Genomic DNA, 13,188 nt, shown 5'->3' on the forward strand with positions numbered 1-13,188 from the left:
TGCTAAATAGTAAATAAAAGCTACAGTATAATAGTACGTATTGCTTTTAGTTTTAATGTTTATATCTGTGCAACCTGTTTTCAACAGGAAAGCACTGCTTATTTTCACCCTGTACAGAAGAATTTGTAAGTATGTCGGTCCTAGGAAGAACAATTAGAAAGAGCACTAGCCCGCCACGTAAAAAAACGTGCCTCTATAAAAACTTAGGAGGATTAGAAAAATACTGACTCCATGTATGATTAGAAGAAAGTACTACAGATCCTCCTTTAAGAAAGTTTCAATACTATTTGAAGCAAAATACAAAGAAAAACAAAGTATTCTGTTAAAATTTTGAAAGTGTCACTGCTCAGATGCCCTCAAACACTACTGATCATTAAATCAAATGCTGAATTTACAATTCAACAGATACAACAATACCACTTTACATGGCAGTCCCACCAATAACAGAAGCCAGGTTAGAGAATCATACACCAGAATGTCATATTTCTAAAAATGCCCTTGTAAAGAAGTCTTACATAGCTTTTTCTAACTTTACTGCAGCTGACAGAGAGCTGCAACATAACTTAAGATGACCAACCTCCCTTCTTCCCTCCAAAACCAAAGGAAAACCCCACCAACCCCAACCTAGACTTTCATGAGATGCCTTCAGCAGTACCATGCCTTACTTGGTGAATGCAAGTGAATAAACTCTTACGAAATACACTTCAGCACCACAACCAAAACCAAACACTAGAAAACACAAAGAACAGTACCTAAAACCAAAGTGGAAACAACCGCGGAATCAATTCAGCAAAGGAAAAGTCGAAGCAGAAATAAACACAAGTCCAATGACTAACGTACGATACTACGCACACACACAAAAACAGACAAGCCTTTCCATTTAAGAGCCAAGGGAAAAAAACTTTTCAGAAAGGTTTTTGGAAAGGAGAGGAATGACAGCATCATATTACATAGCAACCTGCTCTGCCATCAAATTAGAAACAGTGGCAAAATGAACTCAAGGCGAAAAATCTGAAGACCCACTATGAACCTCTACTGTAGACAGTCGCCTAAGACAACATATCTGCCTATCACCAAAAAAATAAGATTTTTCACACTTTGACAGAACAGGTGTCATACCAATTACACGTTACAAAGCTGAATGACTCATTTATAAACAGTCCTTATTTTGCACGCTACTATCAGCCGCACAAAACATAAAATGAACAAATGCTAAAGTTTTAACTACACCTACGCGCTATGGTACAAGAGCAGCGGTAATTAAAACGATTAAAAGCATATCCACAACAATGAAAAATGCTGGGGTTTTAATGGATTAATTTATTTAATGCAAGAAAAAAAAGCACTTGCTAGTGTTGTACAATCGCAATTACTGTTAGCATACAGGGGGGTGGTCTGCACAACTACTCCCACATGAAAAGACACACCTTGAGGCTGAACATACTTGCAAGTCAAAGAAGGTTACTGGCTCCTCGCTTAATCTTAACTTTTAACTTTGCTTTGTCTTACAAAATTTTAACTCCTTTAAACAAATTTCTGTAACGTGTAACAGTGAAGACGAAACTGCTAGTAAGTTGGGATGTTTTCAAATAGAATTAGGCTACAGACATTCAGCATTTATCAAATCCACTATGTCCAATAACTTCTGAAATTTTCATGTATTGAAACAATACTGAACTATCTTATATTACATTTATAAGAGAATAAAAGTCTTAACAACATATATTTTTTGTCATTTTCCTTAACTTCACCTCACATATACCACCCATCTTGCTTGCATCCATCCTCCAACATGTTAGCTTGCAACAAGAGACTTAATAACTTATTTCTATTCAAAATGTTCTAAAGACTAACTCAAAGATGCAATATCAATGTGCTACTTATTACCTTTTTAAAAACACATTAACTGTGATTGTAGTGAGTCTGTATTTTGTTACAAAGACTAAAACATTTCCATTTGAAACACCAATCTTTTGTTATCATGAAAGATAGCCATCTTAAAAATGTTGAAGAAACAGTGTTACCACGTGAAACTGAAGGCTGCTGTAAGTTTACAGAATCTTCAGTTTCACTTGAGGTGTTTAAAGAAAAAAGGAAATCAAAACTATAGTAACGTAAGCATAGAATTTTGACTTTTGTTCATTTGGTTTGCATTATAACATTGACTTCTCGCATTAAATTTCAGATGCTATAAAATCCGTACACTAAAAGCCCCACCAACATTCAACTGTTACCTTTGGAAGTACGAAACTAGGAATAGAGGAAATTAAAGTGAATCTTCGATGCAATGGAAAGCAAACTTTTGGTCTGCAGACTTGTGCAGAAAGATTCAAATAGGTATACAACATGCTGGAGAGAGGGAGGGAAAAAAAAAAAAAAGAACATGTTCTGTGCTTTTAAAATTAGCTAATCTCCTGAATAGCTGGAAAGCGCCGCTTCCCAGAGGTTAACCCTTCGGTTTCCTAATCTATATGACAAGAAAACGCTGCTTAAAACGGGAGGGGATAAATATCAAAGCAATCATCAGTTACCTTTAAAACTCTTTGCTTCCTCCTCTGAGGTCTTTTGTTTTCAGTTAGAACCTAAAAAAACATCAAATTGCAGAATAAGTTGTGGTCACAAAGGCAGACACCTCCGATTTTATTATCAAACTGCAATATTTCTTAAATACCCAGAATGCTTTACATGCGGCACTTTAGAGGGCTGACGGAGGCTCTACGCGGCCCCTCCACCGCCACCCCGACACACGGCGACGCCGGAGAGGGCCGAGGGGAGAGGCCCCGCCGCCGCCCCCCTGGACCCGGCCTCGCTGGTGCCCCGCATTCCTCACAGCGGCGCCCACGAGGCGGCCATCTTGCTTCCTGCCGCAGCGGCGCCCTCCTCCAGGCGGCGTCGCGGGCGCGAGCCTCGTGCGGCTCCGCGGCGCGCGCGCGCCCCGCCCCCGCCTCCCCGCGCGCGCCCGCCCGCGCCGCGGGCGCGAGGAGCGGCGGGCCGGCCCCAGCCAATGGGGCGGCCGCGGCCCGCAGCGCCCCCCCCCCCCCGCCCGCCTCGGCCTCCTCCCGCGCTCGCGCCGGCCCTGCCCAAACAAAGGGTCTCCTGTGCGGGCGCCGCAGCGGCGGCCCGCAAGAGGCGGCACGGACTCGCCGCGCGTGCGGATGCGGAGCCGGCGCCGCCGCGCGCCCAGGCGCGTGCACGGCCCCGGGCAGCGGGGGGCGGCGCGCGGGGCACCCACCCGGGCGGCGGCGGCGGCGGTCCCGGGGGTCCTTCGGCTCCGCCAGGGCCGCTGCGTGCGGGGTCAGGCGAGGACACGGCCCCCCGCGCGCCCGCCCGCGCGCCTCCACGCACAGGCAGAGACGCGCGCGCCGGCACGCACGTGCGAGCGCGCCCGCACACGGGCCTGTGGGCACAGACCGGCGAAGCGGCGGCACGGCCGGAGCCAGCGGCGGGGGCAGAGCGGGGGGGAGGCCGAGTGCCTGGGGGGGGGTCCCCCGTAAGGCTGCCCCACGCACCCCGGCTCGGCCTGGGAAGAGCCACTCCCCCGGAGGGCGCCGCAGCCGAGGGCCTGCCTTCACCAGCTGCCCCCCAGCCCAGGGAACCGCCGCTGCGCACCTCCAGCCCCCTCCAAAAACTCTGCCTGGGACCCGGAGCCCAGCACCCACCGGACTCAACAACCAGGAGGCTCGCACAGACCCTGCCTGCCCGCCGGTGCCCGCTGCATCCACCCTCCACGACCCCACTCCAAGATAAGGCGCCGTCTTCATCTATTCCTACAGCACCAAACAGAAAGTATCTGCTGCAAACAGATTACCGTGTGAGTACGCCACCATATAAGCGTAAAATGCAATTATTTTCCCACATCGCCACCTGCTTAAAACGTTCATCCAGATGGAAGAAGGATGGAGGGGTCGGAGCTCTACCACAAGTTTTCACACCAAGCCCCGATGTATCCCTCAGACACCTGCTAAGGTGGACAAACGAATAACAACGTATCTAACACACCGCTAGTCACTGAAGCATTCACGGAAACAATCTGCAGTTGACCTCTAAACCGGAAAGTTGGCCATGGATTTATGCACTACACATGGAAAAAAAAAAGTAAGAACATCTTTTCAGCAGCTACAGACTGCAGTTCAAAACTGTTCTCTTCTTTACTGCTAAATTACAAGTGTAATTCCCGTCCGGTTATTGGTGCAAATCAGTTAAGCAGTGCAAAAGCTCAGATGTGGACACACAACTCATTCTGCAGACTGTCAATTAAGTCAGAGAAAGCTGTTGCCCATTTTTGTGGTCTGATGCTACCTTGTATTTAAGCTCCTCATTTGTTGCACCAGACTACTGTATTGATTAGGATTTACCATCAGGTAAAATGAAAGTACTGATTTGTATTGTTTTCCCCAAATACTGCAAGTCTGCAAGGGTCTTTAAGCATAATAAAACCAAGAGAGGTACATACACTCGGTGATGTGATTCTTCTCTGAAGTTTTGGCTACTTAAGGTGCTTTACCATCCAGGAAAAAAAAAATATTAAAAAAGTATTTATTTTGTTAGCTTAGAAACCTAAGACCCAGTATTCTGATTTAGCCCCCGATTTGTTGCGTGCACTGGACAGCACTTAGGTGGTAGTTTCAGGTTTCCTTGTTATTCAGGCAGTTTCCCCTCCCGTTAGGATGGGTCCTCATACACAAGGAAGAAAAGAAACCTCTTCAAACAAAAATTTCTCTGTCAGAGCTGTAAGAACTGGCACAGAAACTAAGGAGCAGTGAAGCAGCAACTTTTTAAATGCATCCTCTGAAAATAACTAGACCCCAAACTAACCCATTACCCCCTAATTTAGGATGCATTATAATCCACACCCAGGATCACAGGCAGTGACAAAGTTCGAGTTGCAATTATTTTACACACCCACAGAGCATGCATGTGTAAAATAAGAGTAAACTGCACTACTCCAACTCCCTGCCTTGCATCCATCCGCAGGGTAGGCTGTACACAGCTTTACTCATCTTTGCCACACGCGTTAGCAAACTCCTCTAGCCCACGTGCTATCCCCTTACAAAACTCTCAAGTATCGTATTCAAGAGGAGTGCTTTTATGTGCACTCATTTGAAAATTTAACTGGCTTAAATATTTCTGGAGCCTATTGTAAAATAAATACCACAAAGCCTAAATTTCTTGATTATAACTAGGTCTGGCTAGAAAACAAGAATTCCATCTTGCTTTTATTTTTTTGATATTTTGACACTTGGTTGTGTTCCAAAGCAGAACAAACCTTTCAAAAATTCAAGAGGAGACAGATGGGATGTGGGAGACCAAAGTTCAAGCCCCTGGTCTGCATCAGGCAAAAAGCCCTAACCACCAAGCTGTTCTAATAATTCTCTTCCCCCGTTTAAGTTTTAAGTAGAACTTTCATTTGGAACCTTGAGAAGCAGCTTTCCACCCAAAATAGTTGCACGGAGACAGATAGTAGCTGTGAAAGCTTCCTGTTAAATCAGCATTTTCCATTCAAGGAATGGCTTACTGGAAAGTTCCCAACCAACTCTAATTGCAGCATCCTTTTTAAATATGTCTGGGTTTTCGGCAGCACGTTAAAAACCCACAAGCAAGCAGACCCTTATTGTTATTTAATATTTCCATGTTACTCAGATTACAGCTGTTAAATAAGATGTCTCAAGACACCTTGGTCAACCCAGTGACCGGATTTTTTTTTTTTTTTCCAGTTTTTTGACTCCAGGTCCCACTAAATCCAACATTAGTCTGTTAGTCAACACAAAGTAAAGCTCTCCCCGGCAGATGCTTTCAGTCCAAGAGGGCTCCCTGCCCAGGTAGGACCCTAAAATGTAGGTCCCTTGGCAAGCTTTGCAGAAAGGAGCGTTTGGAGATGAGGTCTCCCGCAGCCACCAGTTTTGCAGCAGCTCTACAGCAGCCCTGTATGCTTATGGCCTTTTGGGCGAAAGGAGCTCCGGTGGCATGTTATGAAAGCCTGCAAGTTCACCTCGGTAACTGGAGCTGCTCAGCTTGGCACCCTCCCGGGCCAGGGCCGGGGTGATGACTACGCCCAGGAGAGCGCTGGCCAGCTGGGAGCCAGACAAGAGCCGAGTCCGCCCGGCCAGCCAGAGCCCAGCACACCATGCACCACAGTCAGCACGACCGATGACTGCAAGTGCCCAGAAGGCAGCATTTTCATCCCAAGCATGTGCTGCTACATCTGCAACACCCGCCTGTGCAGAATGAGAATCTGTTTTCCAAGGAGACAATAAAATAAATCATGGACCACCTTCCCTAGGTACACGCTGGTTTTGAAGCCTACGAAATCCTTGTCCCACACTGCAACGTATCCAGACAGCCTCGACGTGCGTGATGATGCAATGGCAGCAAAGCAGACCACTTCTTGGAATGAAATATGCTTTTTGGTAGAAAATTGCTGTGAAATAGCCTTCAGTGACTGCTATACTATTTGAGAAAACAGCAGTCTTGGAAAGACAAGACAAAAACGTGGAAGCACCACACTCTTGTGTATGTAAACTTGTCAAACCCTCTCTTCACTGTGGAGCGTTCCTGCACTCTTCATTCCGAGAGGGACAGTAACCCAAGATAAAGCCTTTTTCCTTTTCTTTACAAAGCTTGCTTACATTTTTTATTTACTGGGCTGCTCTTTCAAAAAATTCAGTAAGCAAAAAAGCTTTTTCCCCTATGTATTTTAGAATTTTTTCTTCACTAGCTCCTAATCAAGCAGCCACGGCGTGAATCCCTCAGGAAGAGGGGCATTACATATAACATTATTGCTACACACAGGGTCTGTGAACTAGAGCCCACAATGCTTTATCCAGACTTTCATGATGTCACGTCCCTGCAAAACCCATTACACATTCAGCAAGGTAAAGTATCACTGAAGGTTTATGTGGATGTTATTTTTAAGTGATATTTTTCAAGTCCAATATAGTTTTCAAATCTTTATCTGGATTATGTGTGAATTAATGAAAATAACAGTAATGTAACTAATACCAGCTCCAAACATGCAACCGATACTCTCTGAGGGTTGAATGCTTGTGCACACATGGGCACGTGTGCTGGAATATGCACTTCAGTCTATGTTCACCACTTCTACCAGCCAGGCGTCACTCCCTATAACTGCAAATCCACATAAGTTCTTAAGGAAAACCACCACTTTTTCTATTTTAAACAGCATGCATGGACTGCCAACCCCCGCACAGCCATTTATCCTACATTATTTATCCCACAGCCATTATCCTACAACCATTTAATGTACAGAGCTCTCACTTGACTTTATTGTGACTTTTGCACTGTTTAGTTCGAATGAGAAGAGATAATTCCCTTTAAGGCAAAACACCAATGTTTAAACTATGCTCATGCAGAGCATGGCTATCCCCTACACCCTCCTCCCAGTGAATCACCTCCAAAAAATGCTTACATTCCACCAACATGAGAGAGAGATGCACCCAAACAAGGAATGCACTGAAGCCAACCTCATTTCTCTTAATTACTATGTTCACTTTCTATACCATGGACAGAGACCTACAGTTTTGGTTTTTCCCCAGCTGCCCTCTATTTGAAACACATTACTGTCATAGAAATCCCAGCTGTTACAGTCCAAGTCCTACCAGTTTGGGAAAACACAATGGGATTCCCTTCCGGAGTGCTACAATCTTATCTAAAGGATAGCTGCTGAACAGAGTGATAGAGTGTTTCCCATTCCCCAACACCTCCCCCTGTAATCTCAGAAACTTTAAAGAGCTCTCGTAACATATCCACATTGTAGAAATACTTTTCTCTTTCATTTTCTCAGAGCACGGTTTCTAGAGATTACAAATGAGGCAAGGCTTGGTTCTAGGAATACCTGAAAAGGCACCAGGTTTCATTCAAATACAATTTTATAAGAAAATACCTGACATGTTCTTAAATGTCAGGAATACTTCATTTCCTCCGTGCAGCACTCTGAAACTTCAGACAACATTTAACGAGAAATGAAGGCAGCCTCTGGTGCAGCTCTAAATGCATTGTACAAAATGCGACCAGTTTAATAAAATAAAAGCACACAAAAAAAAAAAAAAGCTGCCAAAGAAAAGAATAAAAACAAGGAATCTCTCATAAAGAAAGCAAAAGGAGCACCCAGAGAGGACAAAGGTGAAGGGGCAAAGCTAATCTGCAAGGAGAAGGTCAGCCTGAGCAACAAGAAAAGAAGTATGTTTAGCCTGGAAAACAAAGGTTGACAGAAAAGCTGGAGTGCTTCCTTTCACCGACCCTGCCAAAACCCTTTTTAAAACATGGCTTTTAGATCACTTCCTACCTCAACTCCACCAGTTCTCTCCCATGAGCTTCTCCAATCCTCCTAACTAAATACACAAAAGGATGTAATATCGCTACTCTTTTGCTGTAAAAAGTCAGGATCTGTCTCTATCCCCTTTACTGTTTTAATATATATGCTACATTATATCTGTCCCTCCCCTCACTTTTTTTTTTTTTTTTAAAGAGCATTTAAGAGCAGTTGAGACACAAAGAGGTTTTTGAATGAACTCTGAGCCAAGCTGTTTAAACCTACTTCCCTAAACATTGTAACTTAAAATATACTTCCCCCACAAAGGGGAATATATCATACCCCCTCACTGCTACAGGACTTTTCTTTCTGCTCGCCTACCTTAAAAACAGAACAGACTTTTCTGCAAACCCTGGTAAGCACAGGACAGAGCAGCGAAAACAGGAGGTCTCCTGAGATCTCCGCAGCTGACGAGAATTTCTACCTGCTGTAAGAACACACCATTTTAATGAAACTGCTATCCAGAAAGGTTTTGCAGGTGCATTCTCCCCAGCGTGAACTGCTCCACTCGGAGGACACACTGGTGCAGAGACTTGAACTTCAGTTTCCCACATCCCAAGGCAAATGTCCCAGTGACTTAACTACCGAGACAGCATCTCCCCCTCTGTGGCTCAGGTACTGTTGGATCACACGAAGCAGAACACTTCTAGCAGGACGTGGCAGTGCAGAGGCTAACTCTGCAGCTCAGAGGTCAGGGAATTCAGTTGGGATGTGGGAAATCTATGTTCAACTCCCTACTTACCTGATTTAAAGCCTGATCTGGAACTGAAATCTCTCAGAAGGTCAGTGCTGTTATCACAGGGGCATACAGACTGTCTTTTCCCCTTCTCTTTGTTCCAAAAGTAATGACCTGGGTTATAAAAGGCTGATGGATCAGAAAAATGAGTAGGAAACACAGAAAAAGAAAGTATGTATGGGGGATGTGGTAAAAGACGAAGGGAGACAGGCAGGAGAAGTGAAATGAGAGAAACAGAAGAATAGACAATTAGAAAGGCAGAGAGATGTGAGAGGGGAAAATGCAGCTACAATTTGGTCCTGAAGTTTATAAATTTATTTCCACTAAATCTGTCATCACAAGCAAATTACTTTAACTGAATTAAAGAGCAAGCAGCCTGCCTTCCTTTGCTTTTTAACCTTAAGTATTTTGGAATACAGACACGCTCCCTAACAGTTCACAGTCTCCCAAGACTACCCTCATTTTCTCCCCCCTCCCCACATTTTGCACTTAATTCTTTCTCATCTCTTCATGCCCTCAGTCAATTCATTGTTTTGGCCAATATCTGGAACACAGAGTTAAAGCCATACTTACCTCCAATTTTATGCATTTACATAGCAGGAACAAGAATAACCCCAGCTCAGTGTAACCTACACCTCTATAGATGACAATAGAAAGTTACTATACAACCTGTTAGCTCCAACAGTAACCCTAAGCTCTCTAAAGCTGTACAGTGACCAGCATTTCCCTCTGCAGAATTTTAAGATGCACCTCAAGCCTCAAAAGAGTGACTTGATTTGCAACTTCTTTGGCTTACCTCAAAAGGTAGCATGATTGGTGGTGGTGGCTTTTTCAGTTCTTCACATTTTCTCTTTTTACATATCCGGTGACTAGTTTTGCGTTTCCTGCAACAGCTGCATTCTTCACAATTTGTTTTCCGCAGACAGGGCTCACAGACGCCACAACGCCTTCGTTTCTTTTTCTCTAGCATAGGGAGCAGAGATGAATATGGAACAGGGTAATCACCAGCTGGATTTTTAAGAGAGGATGGCCCTGAGGCCTCAACTGCTTCAATGCTGTCGCTCACGTTGTCCTGAACCAAATTCAAGCTTACTCCGACACTTCCCAGCTGTGATGAATAATCACTATGCTGCAGTCTTGAGTCAGCTGGCAAATCTGCATTTATGGCTTTTTCTGAGGCAAGAGCAGAGATTTCCATGCTTGAAGGCAACTCTGAAACAAAACCTTCAGAGAATTGTCCAGAGCTTTCACCAGAGATTTTATTGACTGTGCTTTTTTCTAAATCTGGAGATAAAGTGGGGACATAACCTGAATTCAAACTTAATGTCTCTGCATCGATACATTTAACAAGTTGTTCAATGTCCTCCACTTCAATATTGTTTAAAGAGGTATCGGAAACTGGTTCACATACTGTAAATAGGTTTTTTGTGTCAGATTCTGAATTCTCTCTTGGACAGCTCAGATCCGAATTTGAGTCAAGTTCTTTGTGAACGGGTACAAAATCCGCAACCAGTTTCATGTGGGATTCTGCAAGTGAGCTTGCACCTTCGAAATGTAAAAGCAAATTTGATTCAGTGGCAGCTACAGAGCTGGAATTTGAACCAACGTCTTTATTCTCAGACTCTAAATCCCAGCCTGCCTTCAAGCAGGACTCTGCAAGTGAGCTTGCATCTTCTAATAAATGTTCTTGTGAGTTAAACTCAGAGGTAACTATAGGTGCAGAATTCGAGTCTTGTTCTTCACTAGGTAGCACCAGGTCTGACTCTGCTTCGATGGGGGATTTGGCAAGTGGGACCGACTCTTCTAACAGTACTGCTGAGCTGAGGCCTGAGGTATCGACAGAACTGGAGTCAGGTTCTTTACTGTTAGGCACCAGATCGAAGGGAGTCTCTGCACACACCTTCAAGTTTGATTCAGGGGTGATTACAGAGTCAGAAGGAGAAGACGGAAGCACAAGCGCAGCATCTTCCACAAACGCTTCAGCCGAACTACCCGTATCGAGATCGCTGGGTGTCTGCTCATGGGGCAGGTCTTCGTGCTCGCATTTCACCTCTGACACTTCCGTACGGTCATCAGGTACCTGACTGCTTGGAACGGAGTCATTTGTTTCAGGTACTTCTACCACTCTGTCTTGACTGGCACATGTGGTAGCGGGCTCTTCACCTACGCTACATGGAACATCATCTGCAGGCAGAGGAGCTAACTCATTTTGTGCTAAATCTTGTTTCAAACCTCTTTCACCTGCTTCAATGCTTTTTTCTTCTACTACTGACAGGGCTTCTTGTTCATGTTTTTCCTTTGTTTCTAGCCTCTTTTGTGCTGCAGCTTTCCTGGGTTTTGTAATTGGAGTTTGGGACAATCTACGGGAGAATGATCGGTTACGGAGAGACATTGTAAAGCCATTGATGTTGAAAGAATCCTGGCTATGAAAGAGGATATTGTCAGCTTTCTCCAAACTCACCCAAGATGCTCCAGACAAGGTTCTGGTTACACTGCTCCTGAGAAGTCTACCTGAAGAGCTCATGATTGGTTTCTTTTCTTGCTGTTTTTTCTTAACATCTTTTTCTTGCGCTGGCTTTTTGCCTTTTCCAGAACTAACAGCTTTCGTGGAAGTCTTTGTGGTCTTCTTTCTCACTTGGCTAGATTTCTTTTTGCCCTGGTTAGTTTTCCTTTTGCCTAACTCTTCCTTTTTGACTAATCTGGAAGGCCTCGCGTGGTGAGCCATGTCTGCGGAGTAGTAGAAATGTTAAGAGGAGAGATGGAAAAAAAATCATGAGCTCTTGAGAGAACTTTTCAATAGAAAACTGCACACTCCCATTGCTGCTCTCTGTGGTGATACAGCGTTAACTCTGAAATAGAAGAAGATATAAAACAGCATTAATATTCTAATATATACCTATATATATTCTAAATAATGAAGGGTACATGTATATTAAACTGACTATTTTTTAATATTTAAAAATACACAGGTAGACTTAGAAATACTGGTAGGTATTGGATGTTACATTCAATTAACACAAAAGCTGTGAAAATACTAGTATATTGCAAAATGGACTGCTTGATAACATGAACGAATAAGCAAATGGAGCACAAAGGACCAGGCAACGTGACATATTTACTGTTTTATGTCAGTTCCAAGAAGTTTGAATTTTCTCAATCTTATTAACAGTTCATTAATCACCCCTTCCCTTGAGTAAGAACAGGTAAAGTTTACGTCCATAGCTTTATGTTCAATAGCTTATCTATCACTGGAAGGACATTCAGGAAAAAAGAACAAAGCTGAGTTTACTGGGGGTGTGTGCACTCATACACCATCACCGGGGATCTCTCATTCTTCTGCTGTCCATCAGCTGCCCACCACAGCATAATCCCAGGTAGAATGTGAAAAGTTACTGGCTCTCCGAAGATGTCTAACTTATGGTGTTACTCACGGGGGAACTGGACCAGGGAGGAATTGCCTTTCCCAGTGTTATCTCTCAGAATAACACACCAGCACACTATATTACATTGAAAGCCTTGATTCTGTCCTGTCTAGCTATGCAACGTATTGCGCGGGTAGTCGTCTCTGCTTCATCATTATGAGTACTGACACATTTGCCTTCAACAAAATACCACACATTTGTCCTAAGCTTTTGTCCTCAAATACAACTGCGATGCAGAAGTCCCCCAACTCCCCAAATTCAACTCAGTCATCTCAGAAGATACAACAGATTCTTCATGCTCCAAACCGATTTCCTTCAAGGTGGGTTGAGGTTTTTTAGATGTAAAGCAACACTCCTAAGTACATAATTTTTAAGTACATGGTGCTTCTAAGTACCTGTGGAAGGCTTTTAAAGATTTATTTAGCTGTTTGAATAGATCAGATGGGTAGACAAGGGCATCTTAAAAATGGGAGCAGGCAGATCAAGAGGCTCTGTGGTCTCAGGCAGGAGGGTGCCTTCCCTTTCATCATCGTTCCTTTGAATTCCTTAAGCTGAAATCAAGTCACCTACCAGCCACCTGCACCTCACTGATGCACACTCACCTAACCTCAATGTTAGGTTAATGGTTGGACTGGATGATCTTCAAGGTCTTTTCCAACCTAGACGATTCTGTGATGGGAAGAGGGAAAGAAAAGGAAGAA

General features: G+C 44.0%; 1 protein-coding gene across 2 annotated transcripts in view; it reads right to left on the reverse strand.

Annotated features, from left to right (window-relative positions):
• The window catches only part of TET1 (tet methylcytosine dioxygenase 1), an 88,891-nt gene that overhangs the window by 59,644 nt on the left and 16,059 nt on the right, over nucleotides 1-13,188 (reverse strand). For both annotated transcript variants that reach the window (XM_074874266.1, XM_074874267.1), the window contains 2 exons: nucleotides 9,862-11,914; nucleotides 2,532-2,582 (listed from right to left, as the gene is read on the reverse strand). In XM_074874266.1, the coding sequence (XP_074730367.1) occupies nucleotides 2,532-2,582; nucleotides 9,862-11,790 (1,980 nt within the window). In that variant the 5' untranslated portion in view covers nucleotides 11,791-11,914. The remainder of the gene's footprint in view (nucleotides 1-2,531; nucleotides 2,583-9,861; nucleotides 11,915-13,188) is intronic.

The sequence above is a fragment of the Strix uralensis genome, chromosome 7, assembly GCF_047716275.1.
Source record: "Strix uralensis isolate ZFMK-TIS-50842 chromosome 7, bStrUra1, whole genome shotgun sequence".
In the NCBI taxonomy this organism is placed as follows: domain Eukaryota; kingdom Metazoa; phylum Chordata; class Aves; order Strigiformes; family Strigidae; genus Strix; species Strix uralensis.